Genomic DNA, 17,148 nt, shown 5'->3' on the forward strand with positions numbered 1-17,148 from the left:
AGCACAAATATGAAAGTTGATGGCCTGCACATCAAATGCAGCTTAATCCCTCCCCCCCAAGTCATTGTCTCCCAGTAATTACAGCCGGGCCTGTCAAATGAAGGATTTCGTCCCCACCATCGATCAGACCACTGTTTACAATGCTGGCCACATGAGAAGCAAACAGAAAACTACTTGCCCCAGGATCTGATAGCAAGGTGGGAGTTGGGGAGAAGCGGATTAGTGTCTCTAAGCGAAAGCCTAATCCTTCTCCTGTCTGGTAAACACAGCCCAGCAAACTCTGCACTCTACAGTACATCAGCAGGCCAAGAGGTACAGAACTGACGTTCACAGCCATCATTCCTTTAGTGAACAAGTGTGTTACCTGCACTTTCACCACAGCCATGAGCAGCCTCTTATATAAAGGACTTGCAAACACAAACATGCATTCTGTATCAGATAGATGTATTGTCCTTAAAACAATGTTGAGGTACAAAAAATACACTTCTGTTAATATTAGGTTATTCACCATGTTAAACATTACGGCTAGATGAATGTATGATGATAGATCTGGTCAGATTTGGACACAAATTCTTTTGTTCCTTTAACCTCTGTTACACTTCCACAGAAGAGCCTAATGCCGAGTCTGGTGCTGTCACTCTCTGGTGTTGTGGACGGTGACAGGCTTTCTGGGTGGTCTCAGTACACATGAAGCCCTTCGTAAAGCTGCTGATGTCCTTCGTCCTCGGGCCACACAGCTTACGCAGGCTTCTCCCCAAATCTCAACCCTCTCCCGTATCTACGTCCCTGTTCTCTCACTGCTGACTGGTTGGATTATTATGGAGATCTTCTGCATCTGCATAGTAACCAACAGCCAGCACGATTTGCCCGAAACTCCCCCAGTACTAACAGAACCGCAGGTCCCACACTGTGCCAAACTGACGTTTACTCCTGTGACACTGTATCTGATGCGGCACATTTTTTCACGTGTCACACACTGGCGAAAAAGACCAATTTTTGTAGAGTGAGAAGGTGCATTCACTTATGTCTACCTGGATCACTCGAAAATGCTGCTGATGCCGTATAAGACCGCAGCAATAGGACTTTCACCACAGTTTGGTGCAGCACAGAAGTACTTTTCAGTTGATTTGCTTGAAGGGGACAACAACAATGTGCCGTTGCTTGGCATAGGTTTCCGTGTGTTGCATCAGAGGCGTGGCATGAACTCGCTTTTTACCAGCACAGCTCTGGGTAAATTTAAAGGGCCAGGCTTAGTTTGAATGCGGAGGGCCACCGCAGACCTGAAAGGACAGTAGTCTAACTAGGAATGCCAGATTATTTTTTTCCCAGAAGTTTCTTGGCCTTCAGCTGAGACAGGTCTGATGCACACTTACCCAGAAGTAACGCCCTAATGGGTACCGTATAAAACTAGCCGAGTGTAAGTAAAATGCGGCAGCAATGTTATCACCAGATGACAACCAGATGACAGTAGAAGCTCCTCAACTCTCGGCTAGAGATACCTGTTAATAGAGCTCATGGCGGCTCTGCTTGTCCCTTTGCCAGAAAATGCGACCTTGTTTTTCACAGGGTCTATTTCTTATTACATTACACATGTTTGTCACTGTTTGATCCGAGGTGCCCAGGGACTGTCTCTCACCGCACAATTCCTCTTTCTCTGTGTTCTGTTTTCTCTCTCTCTGCCCTTCTCTTTCTCTCTATTAACTCTTCTCTTCGATCTTATTTGCATTCAAATTACCTCACCAGGTGGTACACCAATCAGAGGTAAGAATGCTGAAACCGGGAACTGTCCAGTTATACCATCCCCCCTCCCTCTGCCACTCACCTCGGTGTCCCCATCCCTGTTTTTTTTTTTTCCACCCTCACTTTTCTCTCACTCTTTTCTCCACGACCCAGTCACTCTATGCGCCTCAGTGCATGACCTTCCGCAAGTCTGTCTCATTAAACGGCTTCCAAAACACGAACCACAAACAACTACTAATAATTCATAATCAAGAAAATTACAATTTAATCACACTTCTAGGTGCGGATGTATTAGGAGAAAATGAATAGTGTAAAGCAACTCCAGCATTTTCAGCTTGTGACTGACACTGCAATACGGTCTGTAGTTGAAGGCACAATGTAAGGCAGGATCTGTGGTGACCCCTGTCTGATGCTGCAGAGAAGTGTGGGAATGGAATCAAGGTCAGTCTGGGTTTCTGCCAGCTTCTCCTCTCCATGAAAGACTTACAGAATTCGGACCTGGTGGCAGACCCTGATTACTGCTTTGCATTGAAATGCCAGTGGAGATGAATGAAGAGCAAGTGCATGCCAGATTTAACATCACCATTATCCTTCACAGTTCATAGTGCTGATCACAAGTGAGAAAGAGATGCTCTAGAGCTGGGGAGGTAGATGGTGGAAGGTATATAAATAAAATAAACACAAAATATAAATATAATAAACACAAAGACAGATTTAGCTCTGCCAATAACAACTACTTCTCGCTTCAGAACCCATGTAAGGATTGACCTAAAGTAAGCTCCAGTGAAGGCCTGTGGGGACTGTAGGTAACACCCTGAAATGGAGGATAGCAGACGTCTCTCATTTTCACCCTGACACACACTTCTTGTGTGAGCAACTTGGGGGAAATATTTCATGAAGGAAAAAAAGGAATGTTGTTCTCAACGGTCAAGACTGTTTCTGTGTGTGTCTGTTTGTGAATACATCCACAATAGTCTATGTCTTTAAAGTAGTGTGTTTGTGTGTGGGGACACGACGTATTGGATGAGGGCACGGGTATAGGATTTTATATATGTGTGTTTGTTTTTGTCCGCGTGTGAATGATTGTTAGTGTAATAACGTGTCCAGTGGGTGTGTGTGAGACAGAAAGAGCTTGTACAAAGAGATAAGTACATGTGTACATATTTGTATGAGTGTGTGTGTGTGTGTCAGATAACTGGTATATGTGGATGGGGGCATGTGTAAAAGCGTGTATGAGTGTTTGTGTGTATGAGTGATTGTGAGTGTATACATCCATGACAATGTGTGTCCTCATGTCCGTGGGTGTGAGTGACAGAGAGAATTTGTATATATGGATAAATGCATGTACACACATTTGTTTGTGTGTGTGTCCACAAGCCAGGTTCAGCACAGCACTCATCGATGACTAATGACAGGAGGGTGATGGAAGCTTGTCACCAGTGTTGCCATACACTCATGGTTTCTTCATTTCTCTGTTTGGATTTTGTTGTACCGGCACTCATCCCATAATGCATTTCAGGAATACTTCTGAAATATGTCGCAACTCTTTTGTTTGAAATCAGTGTGCTTCCACTCCTCAAAACCGCATGTTATGTGTGTTGTGAGGTCAGCAGCACTGCCTGGCGTTAGGAGAAAACATCATGTCGCTGTGTCTGTCGAAAGTGTTTTTTGAAAAAGTCTCCCATCAGTCAGGCTGTTTCACGGCTAAACAGCCAGTCTGATCCCTGTATATTTTATGTGAAGGAGTCGGGCCTAAGGTAAGTTTTGGGGACATGATTTGTTGTTGGGCTTATTTCTTTCTTTATGTGTCTTTAGCGCCAGACAAGCCCTATATGTTAGGCTTCCGTTTGAGGAATGGCGCGAGTGATGAGTCATCAGGGCTCAACAATCCTCCAATTGATTCGAGATCTGCTCGGCTCCACCGTTACAGGGTGATGTGTTGCCAGCTAAGCAGAGCCATTGAATTTTCATTTTTGCTATCATGTCAGGCTGTCAGGGTTTCCTATAAGCACCCATAGCTGTCCAATCCATATCCTAGCTCAGAGGTTCTGGCACGGGAGGGTGGTGTACATCAGCACACCGTGGCTATGTTTTTTCACCCATCCCTTTAGATGAAAAAGAATCGCGTCAGTCATTTCCCCAAAGTACACTACCCATCTGGTGTGGATCGCCATGGAAGCATCCACATTTTTATTCTGTTTTGCAGTATAATATATTTTTCCATTTAAAAGCCACATGTTTTAGGGAAGGTGGTCTCTCACCTGTTCTTGTCTCTGATGTATAGGGCAGAATGCAAAATGAATCCGTTTCTTTCCCACAGCCTGCCGACAGTTTGGTTTAAAACAGTGGTGCTTATGTGGTTTGTGACCTCAAAGACAGATGGGCCTCAGAATCCCTTCCCCAGGGTCGCCCCTGTGTTTCATGCTCTCAGTAAAGAAACACCAAATGCATTGTTTCTCAGTTGTAATATGGTGTCTTGTTGCTACATATATTGGTTTTGTCCCCAAAGTGGCTTCCGCTGATTGTATTTTGGTGTTTTTTGCTCCACAAAGCACTTCTCAGAAGTCTGCCACTTCCTGCAGTTCCTTCTCTGTGTATTAATGAGTGTGTGTGCTGGCCAGGACCCAGCCGAGAGTGTGTGCTGTTCACGAGAGTTCAGGCGTGACACTGCGTCCGTGTGTTTGCAGGAGCTCTGCAGATTGAGAACAGCGAGGAGTCGGATCAGGGCAAGTACGAGTGTGTGGCGATGAACAGCGCTGGGACCCGCTACTCTGCACCCGCCAACCTTTACGTCCGAGGTAAGCCACTGAGTTCCCCAAAAACACCACCCTCACCTTATATCACCTTTACAGCCAGAACTCACACCAGCACCAAGCCTTTGGAGCTTCTTCTTTTATCCCTTCTGCTTCAAAAATAACAATTTTTACTAATAAACACTGCTTGTGGTTCTTTTTCAACATTAATTTGGATGACCCACCACTGACCCGCGAAAAGGTATCCTAATCCTTAAATGACCTCATTCACCTCATTGAAGAAGAGGTGCTGTTTACTCCCGGGAGGTGACGGTGGGGTCAGCCGGAGTTGCACCACACTGTCTGGGCGAGGCCGGGGACGAGGCAGGCGTGTGCAGTCTTGCGAGGGGTGAAAGAGACACCTGGATGGCGAGCGCTTTGGAAACCCCCGCCCTCGCCCCTCCACAGGATGTGGCTAATGGCTGTTTTTGATTGAGCCTCCAGGTCTGTTAACACCCAGGTTTCAGCATTAATAGTGTCAGATAACCGTTGCAACCTCAGATCATTTTCCCATAGACCTTGTTTACTGTTGGCATGGAAACAAACACATTCGAGAGCTTATGACAAATTGTGTGGATACAGATGGTTCGGTTTCTGAGTTTAGTGTAATCCCTCTAAAGAAAGAGAACCAGACACTAGGCCTTTTACAGGAAAGGACCTGAAAGGAGACAGTCTGTCATTAAATTAGTCCTCTTTTTGACACCATCGCTGTACACTTTGCCTCAACTTGTTCCTGCCAAAGATGTTTCTTGAGTCCGAGGCTTAGTTTTCTGATTACTTTCTTCTTTTTGGTTACATGCTATTTGCATACAGTTGCTCTATCATTGGACACCATTTACTTGTTGTGTCTTTTCCGGTGTTTTTTCACTCGGCTCAGCCCTCAGGCTCGTGTAAACTGATGGAATGACTTTGGATTCTCTTTGTTCCTGCAACAGAGAATTCAAGCTTCACTTTTTTTCTGTCAGCGCTAAGCTGTGCCATTAACTTTTCTTGCATAGAAGATGAGGCAGCAGCAGGACCTTGGCCCTTTTAGTTGAATCACACACTGTTCAGTTGTAAAAAAAAAAACGTGACAAACATTGGACAGGCAGGCAGCTGGTCGTGGCATCTGCTGTCAGTGTTTACTGTAAAGCAAAAATGTAAAAAAAAACCAGCCGCTAAAACAATCTTTCATACTGCATATCCTTACGCATGCAGGGAAGAGGAGGTTGTGACTCTCCGGTTGTGTCCCCGGTTTCCAGCGTGAACAGGAATCACCTGCAGCAGGTAGCCACGCCCACCCGCAGACTGCGGCATTGTGGGAGCTGTAGCAGTTGTGTTTTGGCAGGGTTCACACGCTCTACTGCTCTTGTATTAATCAGGCCGCCGTACTGTTATCATGCGCGCAGAAAAGCTTGCCGCTGCATCTGCCGAAATCACCGGCGGCAGCCAGGCAGGCCTGGCAAACTCTGAGTGAGAACAAAATGGCGGCAAGATACACTGGAGTTAAGAAGAACGTGCTGTGGTTCCACGTTGAGGTTCCGCCTGTGCTCGGGGGTTAAGGAGGAGCCATGTTAAAGAAAATTTTAAAAAAGGAAACGGCGAGAAGCGCAACGCGTGGCACCAGCACCGGCACAACGCTGGACTCTTTGACCTTGCAAGCGAATGACCGGACGCACTGGGGAAATGAGTCAGAAAAGCTGCTCATAAATTCTGCCCCATCGCATTCATGACCCACTCAGATAAGGGAAGGAGACAGGAAAAAAAACAGATATTAAAGAGAAGAGGAGAGGAGAGGAAGAAAGTGTAAGGAGATGCGGATGAGAGATGCTATCTGCCTCTTCTCCTTTGATCTCTGCTTAGACCACACTCCTGCAGACACACAGTCACAGGGAATAAAGATTTTGGATCCCCGGCTAGATGAATGACATTTAATATATATGTATGAGGGTCTGTAATCAAACACACCAGCTTTGTGTGTGTGTGTGTGTGTTTTGCTTTTCTAGGTTAAAACCTTTGGAAATTTTCAACCTGTCGTTCCATGAAGTCACATTTTGCATTTGCATGGCGAAGAAAGAAAAATCTTTATCCCAGACACGCGTGAGCCTCCCCAGACAGTGTTTTTTAATGTGTGCGGTTTTCTTGCTGCAACCAGTTTAACTTCTGTCTCTCTCCAGGTGGGAGTCCTCCCCCTTTGGACTCCCTTTCTCTTCATCACCGTGTGTGGCCTGGTGTGTGTTTGTGGGCGGGTGGGTGGGTGGGTGTGGGCTTATTAGCTCTCCTTCTCTCTGTCTTTCATAGTATTTCTCTCTCTGTCTGTCTCATTTTTTCTTTGTGTTTCTCGTGGTGGGTCTCTCTCTGTGTCCCTGGCTCCCAGACCCTGGGTCAGTCGGCCGCTCACACAGACTGTACGCTAACGCTCATCCCGCTAAAGCTTATCCTGGGCTGGAAAAAGACACATTTCACCGAAATTTCCATGTGTTTCACCATAACCTGACCCACAAGGCTTGCACTTGAGGGCTTCCTGTTTCTACAGTGCTTATGTCATCTGTGTGTTTGTGTGCGTGTGTGCGTGTTTGCCTACATGTATGTGAGCGCGAGGAAGAGGGAAAATCTGCTTTGAGCATTTTAAAAAATGTGAAAAACAGCGTAGCCGAGAAATGGTGCGTCCCATCACTGCCTTAACTCTTCAACTGTGTGCAGGCAGCGATGAAATGACCATTTGTGAGTGTGTGTATACAGTATACGTGTGTGTGTGTGTGTGTGTGTACGCTTGTTTGTATTCCTGTCTAGCGCGCTCCTCCCTCTAGTGCCTTCACTCTAAAGGACTCAATGGACAGAATAAATGTGTCCTGTCTGAGCAGCTGGACCCTGTCTGCTTTGTGTGTGTAATGAAGTCCAGTTGTCAGCAGTGCCTGCATCTCTAATGTCGTCTTAATTCAGCTCAAGCTTAATATGTCTGATGGCGTAAGGATAGTTCTTGTGAATATTTAGATGAAGCAGAGAGCAGAATATGATGTAATACAGGGGACTAAGCGTGGGGTTTCTTCACTAGTGTTTGGTCAGGATTTACATAAATATAGAAATAAAGTAAGAAGGAAAAAATCTTTAATGATGAAGATATATAGTGTATTTTATTAAAACATTTATAAAGATTGGGTGACAGAAATAATTACGCACAAAAAACATTGTCTTGTAGAGAAGCTTCAAAGCAGTTCTTTTTTCTTTTATTTAAATGTCCCTTTTAAAACAATAAAGTCAAACAACCAATCTATCTAATCATTCTAATATATCTATTTCTGTAAATTCTTACACTAGCGAACAATCCCCATGTAGCCCTTATTTGCACAGCTGTATATTACACTACGTGAAAGGGTTTAGAATTATGATTAGGAATAATGTGTGTGAGGAGTGTGTGTAACGTTTGTCTGTGTGTGGTATAGAGATGTGTGTACATATGCCTGTTGTGTTGATTGGCGTGTGTGTGTGTGTGTGTTTTCATCTTGTCACTCAATGCTCTGTGTTTTTTCTCTCCATGCCGTTCTTCTCAGTCCTCACTTTTTAATGGATAAGCGGAATATTGGCCTGTTTCACTCTCTCTGTTTCTCCTTGTCTTCTTTCTTCTCCTCTTTTGTTCCTTCTTTCCTCCCCTTTTCTTCTGTTATTTTTATTTCCCTTCCTTCATCACCATTGCACCCTGCCATCCAAAACCAAAACAATCCAACCCAATCCTCACCTCTCAGATCAGCGGGAAGGTTGGTTCTTTTCACTCTTTTCATCCTACTTCAGAGAGAGGTGCAGTGGGCTCGAGCCGGCGTGGCCGTCTGGCCGCGTGCCCTGGGCTCGCCCCGACCTCCAAACACTCCGCCCGCCCTCCCCCCTCTCTCCCCCCATGCCAGTGCACCTCCCATCTTTTATGCCACACATCCTCTGCGATGCTGCCCACCTCCCGAACCCTCCCACTGTTGGCATGAGTCTGCATGGCTCTTCCGTGGCTGTCTTCTGTTGCGGTGCTGGATGTTTTTGTCATGTCTGTTTTGATCAGCCATGTTTGCCTTGATGGGCGTGCCATTGGTGTTTTTGCACTGCCTGTTGCCATGGCGTTAAACCCAATGCTGTTTTCTCTTGAGTGTTGGGTTTCAGGATTCATGGTTGGCAACCATTCAATGTGTCATGGCTTGTGTTTTGGGTGTTTTTTAAAACTTTTAACTTAACTACAATTTCTGTGTAGTGACTCTAACTGATAAATGTGAAATCTCCGCCCCATACACCAAAATAACCAGTTTAAAAGAAGATCAACCATCTGCTTTAACACTGATTCGGGGCTTTAAGCTCCAGGTCAAAAACAAACACAAGAACGCGGCCCTGACTTAGAGGATCAGGGCTGTTTACACACCAGTTCAAATTTCAGCAAGGGCCTCTCCCCGTCCTCAACCGCTTAGCCTATTTAGTCGGGGAATGATGTGTTATCCTGGTTAACAACGGAAAGCCTTTTGAGTTTTCGGGCATTTAATCTGGCCAAAGCTGATTTGATTGTGTGTTTTGGACTCGAGCATTCAAAGCTGGTTCCAGATTTAGGGTGGAGAACAATGGGAGGAGAGTCAGCTGAAAATAAATATTGAAAAGTTTTAAAGGCGTTGTAGGAATTTTAAATCCTTGAATAGTAAACAAAGGAAGAAAGAAAACAATATGCTGTTTATCATGAAAGCACGTGAAAATGGTATGTGGTTTCCATTTTAGTTGATTAGCTTGATTAGCATTTATTCAAATCTTCACAAAAGAACAAATTTCTCAATTTTTTATACACAGTACAGGCCAAGAATGTGGACACACCTTCTCATTCAATGTGTTTTCATAACTCCACATGTGTTAAACACATTGAATGAGAAGGTGTTCAGACTTTTGGCCTGTACTGTATTTCAAAACTCACATATTCAAATTCCATATTCAGACTCAATATTTAGATGTAAATGTGGCTAAAAGAACTATTAAGACATATTCATGTTATTTATGTGCATTATTATAACCTACCTTCAGTATTTACATTTACGGCATTATTAGACACCCTTACAATCAGTAGTTACAGGGACAGTCCCCCCCTGGAGCAATTTAGGGTTAAGTGTCTTGCTCAGGGACACAATGGTAGTAAGTGGGTCTTCTGGTTCATAGGCGAGTGTGTTACCCGCTAGGCTACTACCACCCATTCAGTACTAACTTCCACCACCCGGTCGAGCTTCAAAAAGGAAAGTCATTGTGGTAACAAATAGAAATGGATTCTTCAAGAGTGCATAAGTAGTGCTCAACCAATCCACGGCCTACACACAATGTATTTTCTCTCTGTCCGAGCTGAGGGCGTGTGACATTTATGTCACATGGTGGCCCATTTCACGAGCTGCTCAGAAAATGTCTTCCCATCGACTCATCCCGGAGCGTTTATTTATTTATTTACTACTCCTCCCTCTTTTTTTATTTATTTCCTATTGTTTTCTGTTCCTTTTTTTTGGCCTCTGGGCTGGTAGAAGCCGGGCTTAACGAGGACTTTGTGTGAGGAGAATGAATCATGAGCAGAAGCAGATCTTTCTTTTCTCTCTCATCGAGAGACTCTACCAATGCATAAGCGGCAGTAGGCAATTAACCAGCGTCTGCTACTATTAGAAACATTTGCAAAAGCAGCGCTGTTCTTTGGCCATTGAAATTGGATTTCTTCAACTAAGAATGTTTTTTTCTGGTGTTTACTCGGGCATGTTCTCATGATTGTGGCTGATACAGCTCATGCACTGATGCTTGTCTTCTACGTGTGTTCGTGCATGGATGCATGCTTTTGCATAAAAGTGCTTTTGTGACTTCCCTCCCTTCACACACACATGGATGTGAACTCGCATGCACACAAACACACACACACACACACACACAAACTCTTTTCCATACCTAGATAGGCCCTTATCACAAGGCACCTCCTGAAATCTCCTTCACTCCTCTCCTCTGCTCCCTCCTTATGGCATGCCAATGAGTGTAAGAGTGTGCGCCTGCATTCTAACTGCCAACTTGACTGTGCTTCCGACATCACCCCCCTAAAACACTTCACGTGAGACTGGCGCAAAAGCATAAAAATAAAATAGTCACTGTCACATCCAGGGACTCATACCAGTCACTCATAACAAAAAAAAATCTACAGCCATCACGTCGTAACCATTTACATCGTCATGAATAACATCACCATCTTTATGTGCGGCGTTACTAACCACGTCTGCGGTTTCCTCCCGAGCTGTGCAGCACGTGTCAAACGCCTCCTGGGCTCTCGGGCTAACACGTCTCCACACTAACCCGGAGTCAGCTGACCGCTGGCCTCACTGACACGATTAGCAGGGTGTCCTGCATCTCAGTGTTTACCTGACTTGAGTCACAGATTCGGAGGGGAAAATCCGCCATTAAATACCTGCTGAAATCGACACACTCGCTCCGTGACAAGCACTCGAAGACGAGGCATGAAATGGCACCACCAAACCATTCAGGGAGGGAGAAAAGCGACACAAACTAGCCAGAATTATCATGAATTGGCCAGAATTGGAAAATGGGAATCTGCTGAATGTCAGTGGCTGTACGGGGAATAGAATTCCACACGATGTGAAAAGTGGCTAAATTCTCTCATATTATGATATTTACACCAAATATTCCCAATATGAGTTAAAATGGTTTTGTATTTTGGTACTGCTGGGAGGGGGGGTAGTAGATAAAGTCTTGTTATTCCCTATGGCTGCCAGTTATCAAACGTTCCTTTTTTACGCCAGACTGGTGCTTTGAGGGAGAGGCGGTCTTATAACAACACACTCAAGTCACATAAATACTGAGATATTTGTTCTAAAAAAAAAAATTATTGTAACAATAACAACAACCCTATTGGTCCCGTGCCTGTTTTCAAATTCACTTTGGCGATATGGCATCAACACTGCTGGCTAGCTTGGCCCTTTATGTCCCTCACCCCTACTATATCCAGCGTTAATAAAGGGGGAACACACAGGTAATTTGGAAGTCACAGTGATCGAGGTGGCTTTTTAAAAAAGGTGCAATCTACAGTTTTTTTTTTTTTTTTTTTATCTACAGACACACCCAAAGGTCTGCAGCTCTTCCCAAATTAGACTCATTGTGAGCGTTCGGCTGAGGCTCCTGCGCTTTCAGCAGGCAAAGCGATGATAAAAGAGTCTTTATTTATAGCTCTCTCTGCCTCCCCCCCCCCCACCATTCTCTCTTTTCCTCTTTCCCTCTCGCCGCTCGCACACTTTCTGTAGACGCTATCAGACTGCTGCTTACCAATGATTAAGAATCGCTGCAGTGTCTGTATGGAGTCGTTTTTGCAGCGGCTACAAACAGGAGGTCTGCAGTCCATCTGAGTGCGTCTGGAAGATCGCTGTGGAAAATGGCTTGGCTTTCGCTGCCCACCCCAACACCGCACTAACGCAACACTAATGTTTCAGCCTCTACTCCTGCAATGCAATCACAGAAACTCAGGGTTTAATAATAAAGAAATGAAAGAAAAGGAAAGAAAGTTTACCCACTAATATATCAAATTCTGGGATTTAATAAACCTCCTCCCTGAAGGTGCTTGCCATGGTTAGATGAGGGCAGTACAATAAGCGGCGCCAAATAATGAGGCTCAACTCTGCGAAATCCCAGAAACCCCAAAAAGACCTCTAGTTTTCCCACTGAGCGCATTGTTGAACCCATGTAACTTGCATACATCCTAATGGAAATATATTAATGAACATGTCCAGAGGCTTATGCCTTTGATCTGACGTCATACTTCATATCTCGCACTTTTTGGTGAAGGCAGTAGCTGCTGCAGCTCTAATGCAGATAACATAACAGATCATAACAGCATCAGACCTGATGGACTCAGAAAAGAGCTACCATTCAGCCTGCTCCACTAAACCAAAGCTCTACTAATAAAAACACTAACAGCTCTTCACAGAAGAGACCTTGAAGGCACATTGCTAACGTTTAACCCTTCTGACCCTCCACACTTCCACACTTCACCTGTTAAACATTGGTCCATGGTCTCCATAACACCTGGACAGCCAAAGCCAGGTCTGAATGACCAAGGTAGTCAGCAGAACCAGCGTCTGGCCATGTCTCGGTACCGGCGTCTCCTTCACCGCCCTCTGCTCTCCCCCCGCAGTCCGGCGCGTTCCGCCCCGATTCTCCATCCCCCCCACCAACCACGAGGTCATGCCCGGCGGCAGCGTGAACCTCACCTGCGTGGCGGTGGGTGCCCCCATGCCTTATGTCAAGTGGATGACAGGTGACGTGGAGCTCACCAAAGAGGAGGAGATGCCGATCGGACGCAACGTGCTGGAGCTCACCAACATCCGGCAGTCGGCGAACTACACGTGCGTGGCCATCTCCCCGCTGGGTATGATCGAGACCACCGCTCAGATCTCCGTGAAAGGTAAGGTGCCGCTAACAAACCAGACTTAAATATGGTATAAACATGGCTGCAGCATCACTAGAGGTGTTTTCAAGGCAATTTCTCCACGTTTCCAGCGACCCGAGATGGCAATAGTTGAAGGGGGGGCTCATTAAAAATGAAAGGGCCTGGAAATTCCCCCAGCCCCTACCAGACAGCGCATGTAATCGCTTCATCAATGTTTCATCAAAGTTGAAATTTGACGTGTAGCTGCTACTCTTCGCGACACTGAAGCTTGCAGGAAGTTTATGAAAACAAAAGTGTCTGATGGAAAATCGCTCCTCTGTACTCAACAGAGCCGAGCTCCTCATGCCATCGGACCCTCGTGATTACCCCGATAATAAATAAAAACACATTTATTTTTCTGCATTGTTCATTACATCAAATTTACATCTTTTTTTATTCCCATGCAAGTGAGCCGAATGAGCCATGAAATATGAAGAGAAATAAACTCTTGATATTCTTGCTAGTTGCTGAGGCTTGATGAACAAGGGATGTCTGAATACTTATCAGTCCCGCTTATCTTTTTTAAGTATTCATTCAATGGAGCTTAGTTGTTTTTTTTTTATGAAGATTGAGTGAGGATGAGGCAGAATTTTAATTTTAAAATTTTCTATTAAGAATATGATGTGTATAAAGAGGGGTGTGAGGTCTCTGCAACTAACATATTGTGATGATATGACTCAAAGGAGTGACAGATGGTGATTCACCCACTGCAGGAGCCTCTTCCAAACGCCCAAAATGTTTGGTGTGTGCTTTTGCAAGTCTAATCAAAAGGGCGTGTCTGCTGAAGCCAATTTAGGCATTTGTCAAGATTTTAAACATTTGAATGCATAGTGCATTTCTGCCTCTCAATTACACCACGGTCCCTCAGCACCGTATGTCAATTCTTAATTTCCATGTGGCATCGTAGAGCCCCACGGTCGCAGACATGATGCCAGTTTCAGAGCTTTTCCCATCTTTTTTTGTGCCATTGCTTCTTACTCTATCTTATCCATTCCCAGTGTGTCAGCAGCACAATCACACACAACGCTAAAGTCATTTGGAGTCATTTTCAGATGCAATTTTATTACAAAACAGGCACTTTCCATTTGCTTTTGGAAATAGAAAAAAACCTGGTAGCGCTAGCCCATTTACTGCCAAGGCAAAGTAATGATAATGGCAATGTTTATAGTTCAAGAAGTGCATTTTAAAGGATCATATCTGCATTCTGTTTGTGTCAAGCGTGAGGTCTTTTCCATTTCGCTGATTTATGTCATTTGACTTGGGTAGTTTGTCTTTCCCCTGTCCCTCAACCTGTTTCCAGAAAGTTTCCAGCGAGAAAGACATCAGCAGCACACAGTCATGGCTCCACCTCCATCATCATTACATTTAATCATTTAACTGTGATTAGAGTGCTCGCTCTTCATCAAACTGTTTGCATCAGGGAACATTAGGATTTTTTTCCCTTTGGTTGCGTAGTGTTGGTTGTGGGATCAATGACTTAGTGGTCAATGGCAGTTGCAGGATAGATTTAATCACAGATGCTAATGGCGTAAAAAGCAAACGCATATTGATCGACTCCTTATTTCAGCCCTTTCAGTCACTGTGGAACAAATTGATGGTAGATAGGTAAAAAAAAAAAAAAATGCAGGTAGAGCTGCTTCAGAATGATAAAGTAGCGTAACTGTATTAACCCAAACTGTGGAACAAATTAGTCCGTGTGAAGATTTATAAATGCCGTCTCACTGCTACCTTATCTTTTAATTCAGTTTGGTCAATGAAACGCAGAATCATATCTGTGCAGCCCAAACAATTAATCATCTGTGCCATGTTTTTACAATAATTGAAGATAAATAATTAAAGATCTCAATTTGTGTTTATTGTACTTGTCCAGAGAGGCAGTGTGATATGATGAGATATGAAAAGAGTGCTGTGCGACTGCTACTCTAAAATCAATTCCCCCAGCGTGAAGTTATCAACTCCATCATTACAAACGTGTTCACGTAGCGCGCACATGGAGCGACTCTGTCGGCTGGAGAGCAGGGGAGCGCGCCGCCATGTCGTGCAGGGAAAGAGATGTTTTGATTTGAGAGATAATGAACATGGCCTGTCTGGACCCTGCAGTGACAGGTGAGCCTCTGGAAGAGACAGTCACCAGAATAGTGATGGATTGATGAAAAATTAGTGCAGCCGCTCCCACTCTCTCGCTCTTGCTATATGTTGTCTCTCTCACTCATTTTGAGGCAGAAATAGAAGTAATGTTTTTTTTATTTATTTCTGTTCATTTAAATACAGCTCTGCCCAAGTCCCCAACATCCCTGATCGTCACAGAAACCACTGCCACCAGTGTCACCCTCACCTGGGACTCAGGCAATCCTGAACCAGTCTCATATTACGTCATACAGTACCGCGCTAAGACATCAGACAACGGTTTCCAGGAAGTGGATGGTGTAGCGTCCACGCGCTACAGCATCGGTGGCCTCAGCCCATACTCGGAATATGAATTCCGTGTCATGGCTGTCAACAACATTGGCCGCGGTCCCCCCACCAGCACCGTGGACACTCGTACAAGCGAGCAGGCGCCAACGTCACCGCCACTGAGCGTCCAGGCACGCATGCTGAGCTCCAGCACCATGCTGGTGCAGTGGGAGCCGCCAGAGGAGCCCAACGGCCAGATCCGTGGCTACCGGATCTACTACAGCTCCGACATGCACACGCCGCTCAGCACCTGGCAGAAGCACAACACTGACGACTCGCGACTCACCACCATCTCAGGACTCACCCCAGACATCACCTACAGCCTGCGTGTGCTCGGGTTCACCTCGGTGGGTGACGGCCCACCTTCAGACATCCTGCAGGTCAAGACTCAGCAAGGAGGTCAGTTCTCATCATGAAGGGCTAGACTTAAGGTTACATCTAAGGTTATGTAGTAATTTAAAATCATAACACAGATTAAAGGTAGTGCTAGTTATTACACTGGGATTTTTTTTGAAGGGCTTTGTCTCAGCTGTGTGCTTTTAATGTTCACATAACTACACAAGTGATGATTAGAAATATATAAGGTCATTTTCTAGCTCTACAACCAGGTCGCAAATAAAGAATGAAACAAAGCAGGGAAGCAAATTAAGCTGTTCCAGCTTAACAGAAGATATGTGAACCTTATTTGTTTGAAAAATTACACTTTAGAAATACTTAGAAACAGGTTAATTGGCCCTTCGATAAAATTGTTCTTTTCTTTAGCTGATTTACGAGTCTTAGGCTCCCCCATCCATGCCCTTTGCTACTGAGGCAATTTTAGTTCTCAAAAAGACATTAGAACTAAATCAAACACTGCATGAGGTGAGCTTATTGAGTTCATATACCATCTCAGAAATGTACAATTTCATATTCATTTAGAACGATTAGTTCAGATGAGAAGTAGGATCAGTGTGTTTAAAAATAATGAAGAACAGCTTGGCTGTTGGAAAAGCATCTCACTGCTGGACTAGGCTTAATCCATGTCTGGGAAACCAGCACATGTTGCTCATATGTCTTCTGAGCACAGTTGGATCAGCTTCACTCTGTCATCTCTGCCTGCAGTCCCAGCACAGCCCACTCGCTTTGAGGCGGAGGCTGAGCTGGACACTCGCATCATGCTGTCCTGGCTGTGGCCTGTGCAGGACCCCATCATCAAGTATGAGCTCACCTACTGGGAGGCTGATTCGGGTGACAAGGTACAAAAGATCTCTGTGACATTCACCTGAAGCGTGACCATTTGAACAAATATGTATTAATATGTGTTTTCCTAATATTTGTTTCCCACCCCAGCGTCACGTCACTTTCAATCCCACTGGGTCATACGCTGTCGAGAACCTGAAGCCAGACACTATGTACAAGTTCTCTCTGGCTGCTCGCTCTGAGGTTGGCTTGGGGGTTAGCACACAGTCCATCGAGGCCCGGACCGCTCAGTCCAGTAAGTAGCTAATGCTGTTTACTTCCTCGTATAGCTTTGGGAGATTCTTTTTCTGTAATGAGAGAGCATCTTGAGTGCAGTTACAGTCCCAGCCTAAAGGGTATGTCTGCTGGCTTGTCTTCAAGAAAATGGTAGGTTTCTTTATTCCACCCCTTGTTTGGTTGACAAGCCTTGTGATTTTCACATCAGACCAGTCATGGAAACAGAAGGAGTGACCTTGTGGCTTGAACCACAAAGTCTTA

At 44.9% G+C, this 17,148-nt stretch overlaps 1 protein-coding gene across 23 annotated transcripts in view; it reads left to right on the forward strand.

The window, feature by feature from the left end:
- Positions 1-17,148, forward strand: part of ptprfa (protein tyrosine phosphatase receptor type Fa) — a 176,959-nt gene that overhangs the window by 110,675 nt on the left and 49,136 nt on the right. For 9 of the 23 annotated variants that reach the window (XM_028999940.1, XM_028999946.1, XM_028999945.1 and 6 more), the window contains exons 6-10: positions 4,428-4,538; positions 12,685-12,954; positions 15,250-15,831; positions 16,534-16,667; positions 16,762-16,906. In XM_028999940.1, the coding sequence (XP_028855773.1) occupies positions 4,428-4,538; positions 12,685-12,954; positions 15,250-15,831; positions 16,534-16,667; positions 16,762-16,906 (1,242 nt within the window). Of the gene's footprint in view, positions 1-1,743; positions 1,762-4,427; positions 4,539-8,254; positions 8,267-12,684; positions 12,955-15,249; positions 15,832-16,533; positions 16,668-16,761; positions 16,907-17,148 lie in introns of all 23 variants that reach the window. The other 14 variants (XM_028999941.1, XM_028999942.1, XM_028999934.1 and 11 more) reach the window with 3 other exon arrangements.

This window comes from Denticeps clupeoides, chromosome 13 (assembly GCF_900700375.1).
Source record: "Denticeps clupeoides chromosome 13, fDenClu1.1, whole genome shotgun sequence".
In the NCBI taxonomy this organism is placed as follows: domain Eukaryota; kingdom Metazoa; phylum Chordata; class Actinopteri; order Clupeiformes; family Denticipitidae; genus Denticeps; species Denticeps clupeoides.